This window comes from Rattus norvegicus, chromosome 2, assembly GCF_036323735.1.
Source record: "Rattus norvegicus strain BN/NHsdMcwi chromosome 2, GRCr8, whole genome shotgun sequence".
Classification (NCBI taxonomy): domain Eukaryota; kingdom Metazoa; phylum Chordata; class Mammalia; order Rodentia; family Muridae; genus Rattus; species Rattus norvegicus.
The window spans coordinates 196,330,779-196,343,510 of record NC_086020.1 but is presented as its reverse complement, the minus strand read 5'-3'; the positions used below and the strand labels follow the sequence as shown (position 1 = coordinate 196,343,510).

At 42.7% G+C, this 12,732-nt stretch overlaps 1 protein-coding gene and 1 pseudogene across 1 annotated transcript in view; one reads left to right on the top strand and one right to left on the bottom strand.

Moving 5' to 3' along the window:
- The window catches only part of Chia-ps1 (chitinase, acidic, pseudogene 1), a 242,906-nt pseudogene that overhangs the window by 84,128 nt on the left and 146,046 nt on the right, over nt 1-12,732 (top strand).
- The window catches only part of Chia (chitinase, acidic), a 42,163-nt gene that overhangs the window by 1,339 nt on the left and 28,092 nt on the right, over nt 1-12,732 (bottom strand). The window contains 4 exon segments of the mRNA NM_207586.2: nt 31-150; nt 8,418-8,603; nt 8,873-8,996; nt 9,165-9,289. Coding sequence (NP_997469.1) covers nt 31-150; nt 8,418-8,603; nt 8,873-8,996; nt 9,165-9,289 — 555 coding nt within the window.

The window sequence follows — 12,732 nt, the reverse complement described above, 5'->3', positions numbered from 1 at the left end:
ATGCCATCAAATCCAAGGAACTGACCTTACCTTGACACTGAAGCTCTTGATATTATCATAGCCAACCCACTCATTGCCCTTGTAGGCATAGGGAACTTCCTGGGGGGCATCCCAGTCCTGAGTGGCTCCATTTCTCAGAAAGGTACAAATCTTTAAATGTCAAGAGAGTAAAACCCTTTAAATATTAACCCCATGAAAAAGAAAACACATTTTTTCTTCCCTTTTGTATCCTCAATTGGGGTTACCTGAATTTTATAATTCAGTTTTGTTTGTAAAAAGTAAAATTGGGTTGTTTTTGTTTTTGCAGTGATGCAGATGAGACCCCAGGACTTGCCATATTAGATAAGTAGATGCTCTAACACCCTCACTATGTCACATCCCTAGTCTTTGCTTTGTTAAGGCAGAGTCTCTCTCTCTCTCTCTCTCTCTCTCTCTCTCTATATATATATATATATATATATATATATATATATATATATATATCTCCAAATATAGGATCATCCTGCTTCAGCTTCCTGAATGTTGAAATTGCAGATATGAGCAACCAAAACTGCAATAAAAAACATGAACTTCCTGGTTGCTGCCGCTGCAGAGAGCCCCTGGGCAGCACCCCACGAGCGAACCTGAGCCTCGAGACCACAGGTAAGACCAAATTTTCTGCTGCAAGAAAGCTGCCTGGTGAACTTGGGACACACGGAAGCAGAATTTCTCTAGGACCGGGCACATTCTGTGATTACCGGAAGTCCCACACCCGCGGATCCCGGCCCGCAGCAGCTCTCTGCTCCCAGACCCGGTGAGAGAGAGACCCAACCGCCTGGTCAGGTGGGCACTCCTGAGGCTGCAGAGCAGAAGAGACCACCAACATTGCTCACCCCTGCCCACATCCCTGGCCCAAGAGGAAACTGTATAAGGCCTCTGGGCTCCCATGGGGGAGGGCCCAGGAGCAGCAGGACCCCTGCCAGAGACACCGCCGGACCCTGAAGGAAACAGACCGGATAAACAGTTCTCTGCACCCAAATCCCGTGGGAGGGAGAGCTAAACCTTCAGAGAGGCAGACAAGCCTGGGAAACCAGAAGAGACTGCTCCCTGCACACACATCTCGGACGCCAGAGGAAAAAGCCAAAGACCATCTGGAACCCTGGTGCACTGAAGCTCCCGGAAGGGGCGGCACAGGTCTTCCTGGTTGCTGCCGCTGCAGAGAGCCCCTGGGCAGCACCCCACGAGCAAACCTGAGCCTCGGGACCACAGGTAAGACCAAATTTTCTGCTGCAAGAAAGCTGCCTGGTGAACTCAAGACACAGGCCCACAGAAACAGCTGAAGACCTGTAGAGAGGAAAAACTACACGCCCGAAAGCAGAACACTCTGTCCCCATAACTGACTGAAAGAGAGGAAAACAGGTCTACAGCACTCCTGACACACAGGCTTATAGGACAGTCTAGCCACTGTCAGAAATAGCAGAACAAAGTAGCACTAGAGATAATCTGATGGCGAGAGGCAAGCACAGGAACCCAAGCAACAGAAACCAAGACTACATGCCATCATCGGAGCCCAATTCTCCCACCAAAACAAACACGGAATATCCAAACACACCAGAAAAGCAAGATCTAGTTTCAAAATCATATTTGATAATGATGCTGGAGGACTTCAAGAAAGACATGAATGAGAGAGAGAGACCCAACCGCCTGGTCAGGTGGGCACTCCTGAGGCTGCAGAGCAGAAGAGACCACCAACACTGCTCACCCCTGCCCACATCCCTGGCCCAAGAGGAAACTGTATAAGGCCTCTGGGCTCCCGTGGGGGAGGGCCCAGGAGCAGCAGGACCCCTGCCAGAGACACCGCCGGACCCTGAAGGAAACAGACCGGATAAACAGTTCTCTGCACCCAAATCCCGTGGGAGGGAGAGCTAAACCTTCAGAGAGGCAGACAAGCCTGGGAAACCAGAAGAGACTGCTCCCTGCACACACATCTCGGACGCCAGAGGAAAAAGCCAAAGACCATCTGGAACCCTGGTGCACTGAAGCTCCCGGAAGGGGCGGCACAGGTCTTCCTGGTTGCTGCCGCTGCAGAGAGCCCCTGGGCAGCACCCCACGAGCAAACCTGAGCCTCGGGACCACAGGTAAGACCAAATTTTCTGCTGCAAGAAAGCTGCCTGGTGAACTCAAGACACAGGCCCACAGGAACAGCTGAAGACCTGTAGAGAGGAAAAACTACACACCCGAAAGCAGAACACTCTGTCCCCATAACTGACTGAAAGAGAGGAAAACAGGTCTACAGCACTCCTGACACACAGGCTTATAGGACAGTCTAGCCACTGTCAGAAATAGCAGAACAAAGTAACACTAGAGATAATCTGATGGCGAGAGGCAAGCGCAGGAACCCAAGCAACAGAAACCAAGACTACATGCCATCATCGGAGCCCAATTCTCCCACCAAAACAAACATGGAATATCCAAACACACCAGAAAAGCAAGATCTAGTTTCAAAATCATATTTGATCATGATGCTGGAGGACTTCAAGAAAGACATGAACACACTTAGGGAAGCACAGGAAAACATTAATAAACAAGTAAAAGCCTACAGAGAGGAATCGCAAAAATCCCTAAAAGAATTCCAGGAAAACACAATCAAACAGTTGAAGGAATTAAAAATGGAAATAGAAGCAATCAAGAAAGAACACATGGAAACAACCCTGGATATAGAAAACCAAAAGAAGAGACAAGGAGCTGTAGATACAAGCTTCACCAACAGAATCCAAGAGATGGAAGAGAGAATCTCAGGAGCAGAAGATTCCATAGAAATCATTGACTCAACTGTCAAAGATAATGTAAAGCGGAAAAAGCTACTGGTCCAAAACATACAGGAAATCCAGGACTCAATGAGAAGATCAAACCTAAGGATAATATATAGAAGAGAGTGAAGACTCCCAGCTCAAAGGACCAGTAAATATCTTCAACAAAATCATAGAAGAAAACTTCCCTAACCTAAAAAAAGAGATACCCATAGGCATACAAGAAGCCTACAGAACAACAAATAGATTGGACCAGAAAAGAAACACCTCCCGTCACATAATTGTCAAAACACCAAACGCACAAAATAAAGAAAGAATATTAAAAGCAGTAAGGGAAAAAGGTCAAGTAACATATAAAGGGACACCTGTCAGAATCATACCAGACTTCTCGCCAGAAACTATGAAGGCCAGAAGATCCTGGACTGATGTTATACAGACCCTAAGAGAACACAAATGCCAGCCCAGGTTACTGTATCCAGCAAAACTCTCAATTAACATTGATAGAGAAACCAAGATATTCCATGACAAATCCAAATTTACACAATATCTTTCTACAAATCCAGCACTACAAAGGATAATAAATGGTAAAGCCCAACATAAGGAGGCAAGCTATACCCTAGAAGAAGCAAGAAACTAATCGTCTTGGCAACAAAACAAAGAGAATGAAAGCACACAAACATAACCTCACATCCAAATATGAATATAACGGAAAGCAATAATCACTATTCCTTAATATCTCTCAATATCAATGGCCTCAACTCCCCAATAAAAAGACATAGATTAACAAACTGGATACGCAACGAGGACCCTGCTTTCTGCTGCCTAAAGGAAACACACCTCAGAGACAAAGACAGACACTACCTCAGAGTGAAAGGCTGGAAAACAACTTTCCAAGCAAATGGTCAGAAGAAGCAAGCTGGAGTAGCCATTCTAATATCAAATAAAATCAATTTCCAACTAAAAGTCATCAAAAATGATAAGGAAGGACACTTCATATTCATCAAAGGAAAAATCAACCAAGATGAACTCTCAATCCTAAATATCTATGCCCCAAATACAAGGGCACCTACATACGTAAAAGAAACCTTACTAAAGCTCAAAACACACATTGCACCTCACACAATAATAGTGGGAGATTTCAACACCCCACTCTCATCAATGGACAGATCATGGAAACAGAAATTAAACAGTGATGTCGACAGACTAAGAGAAGTCATGAGCCAAAGGGACTTAACGGATATTTATAGAACATTCTATCCTAAAGCAAAAGGATATACCTTCTTCTCAGCTCCTCATGGTACTTTCTCCAAAATTGACCATATAATTGGTCAAAAAACGGGCCTCAACAGGTACAGAAAGATAGAAATAATCCCATGCGTGCTATCGGACCACCACGGCCTAAAACTGGTCTTCAATAACAATAAGGGAAGAATGCCCACATATACGTGGAAATTGAACAATGCTCTACTCAATGATAACCTGGTCAAGGAAGAAATAAAGAAAGAAATTAAAAACTTTTTAGAATTTAATGAAAATGAAGATACAACATACTCAAACTTATGGGACACAATGAAAGCTGTGCTAAGAGGAAAACTCATAGCGCTGAGTGCCTGCAGAAAGAAACAGGAAAGAGCATATGTCAGCAGCCTGACAGCACACCTAAAAGCTCTAGAACAAAAAGAAGCAAATACACCCAGGAGGAGTAGAAGGCAGGAAATAATCAAACTCAGAGCTGAAATCAACCAAGTAGAAACAAAAAGGGCCATAGAAAGAATCAACAGAACCAAAAGTTGGTTCTTTGAGAAAATCAACAAGATAGATAAACCCTTAGCCAGACTAACGAGAGGACACAGAGAGTGCATCCAAATTAACAAAATCAGAAATGAAAAGGGAGACATAACTACAGATTCGGAGGAAATTCAAAAAATCATCATATCTTACTATAAAAACCTATATTCAACAAAATTTGAAAATCTTCAGGAAATGGACAATTTCCTAGACAGATACCAGGTATCGAAGTTAAATCAGGAACAGATAAACCAGTTAAACAACCCCATAACTCCTAAGGAAATAGAAGCAGTCATTAAAGGGCTCCCAACCAAAAAGAGCCCAGGTCCAGACGGGTTTAGTGCAGAATTCTATCAAACCTTCATAGAAGACCTCATACCAATATTATCCAAACTACTCCACAAAATTGAAACAGATGGAGCACTACCGAATTCCTTCTACGAAGCCACAATTACTCTTATACCTAAACCACACAAAGACACAACAAAGAAAGAGAACTTCAGACCAATTTCCCTTATGAATATCGACGCAAAAATACTCAATAAAATTCTGGCAAACCGAATTCAAGAGCACATCAAAACAATCATCCACCATGATCAAGTAGGCTTCATCCCAGGCATGCAGGGATGGTTTAATATACGGAAAACCATCAACGTGATCCATTATATAAACAAACTGAAAGAACAGAACCACATGATCATTTCATTAGATGCTGAGAAAGCATTTGACAAAATTCAACACCCCTTCATGATAAAAGTCCTGGAAAGAATAGGAATTCAAGGCCCATACCTAAACATAGTAAAAGCCATATACAGCAAACCAGTTGCTAACATTAAACTAAATGGAGAGAAACTTGAAGCAATCCCACTAAAATCAGGGACTAGACAAGGCTGCCCACTCTCTCCCTACTTATTCAATATAGTTCTTGAAGTTCTAGCCAGAGCAATCAGACAACAAAAGGAGATCAAAGGGATACAGATCGGAAAAGAAGAGGTCAAAATATCACTATTTGCAGATGACATGATAGTATATTTAAGTGATCCTAAAAGTTCCACCAGAGAACTACTAAAGCTGATAAACAACTTCAGCAAAGTGGCTGGGTATAAAATTAACTCAAATAAATCAGTTGCCTTCCTCTATACAAAAGAGAAACAAGCCGAGAAAGAAATTAGGGAAACGACACCCTTCATAATAGACCCAAATAATATAAAGTACCTCGGTGTGAGTTTAACCAAGCAAGTAAAAGATCTGTACAATAAGAACTTCAAGACACTGAGGAAAGAAATTGAAGAAGACCTCAGAAGATGGAAAGATCTCCCATGCTCATGGATTGGCAGGATTAATATAGTAAAAATGGCCATTTTACCAAAAGCAATCTACAGATTCAATGCAATCCCCATCAAAATACCAATCCAATTCTTCAAAGAGTTAGACAGAACAATTTGCAAATTCATCTGGAATAACAAAAAACCCAGGATAGCTAAAGCTATCCTCAACAATAAAAGGACTTCAGGGGGAATCACTATCCCTGAACTCAAGCAGTATTACAGAGCAATAGTGATAAAAACTGCATGGTATTGGTACAGAGACAGACAGATAGACCAATGGAATAGAATTGAAGACCCAGAAATGAACCCACACACATATGGTCACTTGATTTTTGACAAAGGAGCCAAAACCATCCAATGGAAAAAAGGACAGCATTTTCAGCAAATGGTGCTGGTTCAACTGGAGGGCAACATGTAGAAGAATGCAGATCGATCCATGCTTATCACCCTGTACAAAGCTTAAGTCCAAGTGGATCAAGGACCTCCACATCAAACCAGACACACTCAAACTAATAGAAGAAAAACTAGGGAAGCATCTGGAACACATGGGCACTGGAAAAAATTTCCTGAACAAAACAACAATGGCTTATGCTCTAAGATCAAGAATCGACAAATGGGATCTCATAAAACTGCAAAGCTTCTGTAAGGCAAAGGACACTGTGGTTACGACAAAACGGCAACCAACAGATTGGGAAAAGATCTTTACCAATCCTACAACAGATAGAGGCCTTATATCCAAAATATACAAAGAACTCAAGAAGTTAGACCGCAGGGAAACAAATAACCCTATTAAAAAATGGGGTTCAGAGCTAAACAAAGAATTCACAACTGAGGAATGCCGAATGGCTGAGAAACACCTAAAGAAATGTTCAACATCTTTAGTCATAAGGGAAATGCAAATCAAAACAACCCTGAGATTTTACCTCACACCAGTGCGATTGGCTAAGATCAAAAACTCAGGTGACAGCAGATGCTGGCGAGGATGTGGAGAAAGAGGAACACTCCTCCATTGTTGGTGGGATTGCAGACTGGTAAAAGCATTCTGGAAATCAGTCTGGAGGTTCCTCAGAAAATTGGACATTGAACTGCCTGAGGATCCAGCTATACCACTCTTGGGCATATACCCAAAAGATGCCTCAACATATAAAAGAGACACGTGCTCCACTTTGTTCATCGCAGCCTTATTTATAATAGCCAGAAAATGGAAAGAACCCAGATGCCCTTCAACAGCGGAATGGATGCAGAAAATGTGGTACATCTACACAATGGAATATTACTCAGCTATCAAAAACAACGAGTTTATGAAATTCGTAGGCAAATGGTTGGAACTGGAAAATATCATCCTGAGTGAGCTAACCCAATCACAGAAAGACATACATGGTATGCACTCATTGATAAGTGGCTATTAGCCCAAATGCTTGAATTACCCTAGATCCCTAGAACAAACGAAACTCAAGACGGATGATCAAAATGTGAATGCTTCACTCCTTCTTTAAATGAGGAAAAAGAATACCCTTGGCAGGGAAGGGAGAGGCAAAGATTAAAACAGAGACTGAAGGAACACCCATTCAGAGCCTGCCCCACATGTGGCCCATACATATACAGCCACCCAATTAGACAAGATGGATGAAGCAAAGAAGTGCAGACCGACAGGAGCCGGATGTAGATCGCTCCTGAGAGACACAGCCAGAATACAGCAAATATAGAGGTGAATGCCAGCAGCAAACCACTGAACTGAGAATAAGTCCCCTATTGAAGGAATCAGAGAAAGAACTGGAAGAGCTTGAAGGGGCTCGAGACCCCAAAAGTACAACAATGCCAAGCAACCAGAGCTTCCAGGGACTAAGCCACTACCTAAAGACTATACATGGACTGACCCTGGACTCTGACCCCATAGGTAGCAATGAATATCCTAGTAAGAGCACCAGTGGAAGGGGAAGCCCTGGGTCCTGCTAAGACTGAACCCCCAGTGAACTAGTCTATGGGGGGAGGGCGGCAATGGCGGGAGGGTTGGGAAGGGAACACCCATAAGGAAGGGGACGGGGGAGGGGGATGTTTGCCCAGAAACCGGGAAAGGGAATAACACTCGAAATGTATATAAGAAATACTCAAGTTAATAAAAAAAAATCATGAAAAAAATCATTGTACAGTATGATCCTAATTTGTTTTGTCCCTCTGTGTTAGTAATTAAATCCAGGGCTATGGGAATTCTAAGTCAATGTTCAACCACTGAGCTACATTCCCCAGATTTGAGTTACTTCTCAAATTCTACATTTTATCATTTTATCCATATTTTAGTACTATAGTTTTGGAATCTATATTAGTATAGGAAATTTATTTTATTCACTCTGTGTTAATGTAAATAACCTTAATAGTGTGGTCTGCTCTTTGAAGAAATACTGTTTGGATTAAGTATGGAAGTATAGAAGTATCCAAACCCTTTCCCAAACTGAAGACTACGTACAACTCAGGGTGCAGAATTCAAAGAACATTATACAACCCATCTACTGACCTCATAGTAGGCCCAGAACCCAGCCTGCCTGGTATAGGGCCCAGCAGGGCCATTACCAGAGGTAGGGGCACCAATTCCAGTATCAGAAGGGTTGCTTAGGATGTAGGTGTGTCCATACTCTGGAAATCCAACAATGAGCTTCTCAGCTGGGGCTCCATTATCCTTCCAGTAATTCATGACATAATCCTGTAATAGTAGGAGGTTAGACACCAGACCTCAATAGCCAGGGGCCTGTGTTAAGATCCTATTTTAGTGGGCAAATTATCTGATGTTCATAATGAGTGGATTTATTTATTGGTATTTTATTTTTCAAATTTTTTGGATTAAATTACAGTAAATGAGATATTGTCACTAAACTTAAGATATTTGCCTAAATAAATTTGCTTCTGAACTTGCACTAATCTAGAGCCTGATTTTCTACACCCTTCTCCAGTGTGAATTTCTGTAGGTCTTACCACATTGAGGTAGGCATTGCTGCCAGTCTCAGTAGGGAGTTTGTAAAGAGGACTGTTCTCCCCAGTGTAGCCATCCCAGGAGCCATGGAGGTCATATGTCATGACGTGGATGAAATCCAGGTACCTGAGAGGTAGTAAGATTAAAATCACAACTGTTTCTCACATCTATGCAGGCAGAGACACCTTTTCCACCGCAAGTGTGGAGACAAGGTCTTTGAGCACAATACATCTCAAGATTAAGTACAAAGCTTGAAAGGTCCTCACAGAAGTTTAGGATAAGAGCACTACTCACTGAGAAAGTTCAGGGATCTCATAGCCAGCCTGGATGTTGGAAATGCCAGCAGCTACAGCAGCAGTAACCATCAATCTGGGCCTGTTGCTCTCAATAGCCTCCTGCTCAAAAGCTTCACGTAGTTCCTGCAAAATAAGGCAAATACTTTTGAAGTTAGTTTCAGCCATTTAAGTAATAATAAATTCATGTTTGTACAGTGTCTTTCTTCTTCAAAGTACTTTGAAATATTTTGTCTGATTTCAGTCTACCGATATCTTGATAAAGTCAATAATATAGATGGTATTCATTTAAAAATTACAAGAATTCAGTATATGTGGGAGTTAGGAAATTGACACCAGAGTCCCTCAGAAAGTTAATGGAATCCAAGATCTCAAATGACCAGTTAAAGATCATTTCAATCACATCATTTTGAAGATATACTCTCTTCAGTACACTTATATAGCTTTCAATAATTTGGAAAGTTGCTCCTTGCAACACAGACATATCGTTCAATGAATTGCTTAATTAGCCAGTGAGGAAGGTGGGAATGGCTGAGTGACAGGTGTTAATTTACCTACATTCTGTATATGGTGGTTTTAATAGGTATGGCTCCCATAGACTTGGATATTTGAATGCTTTGCTCCTAGACAGTGACACTTTTAGGAGGTATGGCCTACTTGGAGTTGATGTGGCTTTGCTGGAAGAAGTGTGGGCCACTTGGAGGAGTGGGCTTTGAGATATCCTATGTTCAAGCTATGCCCAGTGTAGCACCCAGGATTTCTCTGCTGCCTAGGAATCAAGATGTAGAAAATTCAGTGCCTTCTCTAGCACCATGTCTGCCTACACAATGGTATGTTTCCTGCCAGGACAATAATGGACTAAACATATGAAACTGTAAAACAGACCCAATTAAGCATTTTAAGAGTTGCCTTGGTTGACCTGGAGAAGAGACAGCAGAGGTGAGCTGCACACTCCCCACCCAAGCTCCATTGCCTGCCTTCCCAAAGAGGACTGGAGGGCCCAGAAGCATCTAGGTCAGACTGCTCATGAATTCCAGATCCACCTGGGGCAAAGCCAGCAGAGATAAGCAGCATGCTGTCCCCTGTGGTCCTTTGTCAGACCCAAGCCTCTACCTCCCTCCACCCCCCAAGGAGTACTGCTGAAATCAAGAACATCAAGCTAACATCAACAACAAAATGATTAAAGGTAGTTAAAGGCCAGTGTTAGAATACAATCAACAATAGCAAGAATAATACGACACCACCAGAGGTCAGCTATCCAACTGCAGCAAGCCCTAGATATCCTAACACAGACAAAGCACAAGAAAATGACCTTAAATCCAATTTTATACTGGAAATAGATCTACCTGAAGACCCAGATATGTCACTCTTGGGCATATACCCAAAAGATGGCCCACCATGCCACAGGGGGATGTCTTCCTTATTTGTGATATCCAGAAGCTGGAAATAACCTAAATGTCCCACAATGGGAGAGTGGATATAGAAAATGTGGTTCATTTACACAATGGAATACTTTTCAGCTATTAAAAACAAGGACATCGTGTGTTTTGCAGGCAAATGGATGGAGCTAGAAAATAGCATCCTGAGTGAGGTAACTCAGACCCAAAATGACAAACATGGTGTGTACTCACTAATAAATGGATATTAGCTAAAAAAAAAAGTACAGAATACACAAGACACAATCCATAGGATTCAAGAAGGTTAACAAGTCAAAGGACCCAAATGAGGATAACTCAATCCCACTAGTGAGGGAGAAGAAAGCAGTCACTGGAGGGTAAAGGGAGGGAGAGACCTGGGTGGGAGAAAAGACAGGTAGGGGAAGGGGAACATGATCAAGTAGTGGAAAGGTAACAGAACTGAAGCCCTGAGGGGCATCAGAAAAAAATGTAAACAGGCAACCTCGGGAAGTAGGAGGTAGGGGAACCCTCTAGAATATATCAGAGACCTGGGAGGTTCAAGACTTTTGGGACTCAAAAGGAGGGTGAAGTGCTCTTCAGTGGAAAGGTGGAAGAGTCTACCTCCAGTAGAGGGTCAGGACATCAAGTGGAGCGATAGGGTTTCCATCCCACAGTAAAAAGCTCTGACCCAGAATTGTTCCTGTCTGAAGAAACTGCAGGGACTAAAATGGAAAAGAGCATGAGAGAAAGGATGTCTAGGCCCAAATTGGGATCCAGCTCAAGTGGAAGCCCAGGGCCCTGAATCTGTCACTGATGTTGTGGTGTGCTTACAGACAGGATCCTAGCATGGCTGCCCTGTGAGAGGCCAACAAGTAGCTGAAAGAGTCAGATGCAGATACTAGCACCCAAGCAATGGACAGAAGCTGGGGACTCCTGTGGTTGAATTGGGGAAAAGCTAGAAGAAGCTGAAGAGGAGGGTGTCCCCATGGAAAGGTCAGCAGTCTCAACTGATCTGAATCCCTGAGATCTCTCAGGCACTGAGCCACCAACCAGGCATGATACACCAGCTGATATGAGGCCCATGACACATATATGGCAGAGGACTGCCTGCTCTAGCCTCAGTGACAGAGGATGTACCTAACTCTCAGAAGACTTGAGGCCCCAAGGAGTTGAAAGGCCTGGTAGGATAGGGGAAGAGGGTGGGGACAACCTCTTGGAGACAGGGTGAGGGAAAGGAGGTATGGAATGGGGAGCAGTTGGGGGGCAGAACATGAGGGGGATAAAGTCTGGATTGTAAAAAAAAAACTAAAGAAAAAAAAAAGAAATAGAGCTGGTTTCCAAGGAGCACTCTCACTCCTAAGCACACAGGTGAGGCCTCACTTTTGTTCCACTAACTGTCCAAAGAAGGAAATGCCAAGAATGCACGGGGCACAGGAACCATGCAGCAATCTGGGACAGGACCCTTCAGATCTCCATCTGTGCCTAGAGCTAAGACTATCCCACAGTACTCCAGACTCCAAACCTGCCCAGAGAGAGCTGGTCTCCAAGGAGTGTTCTCACTCCTAAGATCATAGGCTCACAAGCCCATAGCAGGGTCAAGCTCCAGTCAGAGACAGCAAGACCAATTAACATCAGAGAAAACCAAATGGTGAGAAGCAGGCACAAGAACCTAAGCAACAAAAACCAAAACTACTTGGCATCATCAGAATACAGTTCTACCATAACAGAAGTTATAAACCAAATGGATTTAACAGATAATCTATAAAATATTTCATCCTAAAACAAAAGAATATACCTTCTTCTCAGCACTTAATGGTGTATTCTCCAAAATTGACCATAGACTAAGACACAAAACAAACCTCAACAGATACAAGGACACTGAATTAATCCCATGCAACCTATCAGATCACCATAGACCAAGGCTGGCCTTCAATAGCAATAAAAACAACAGAAAGCACACACACACACACACACACACACACACACACACACACACACACACATACACACACACACATACACACATGCGGAAGCTGAACAACACTTCATTCAATGATAACTTGGTCAAGGAAGAAAGAAAGAAAGAAATTAAAGACTTTTAGAATTTAACAAAAATGAAGGCACAACACACCCAAAATTATGGGTTACAATGAAAGCAGTGATAAGAGGAAA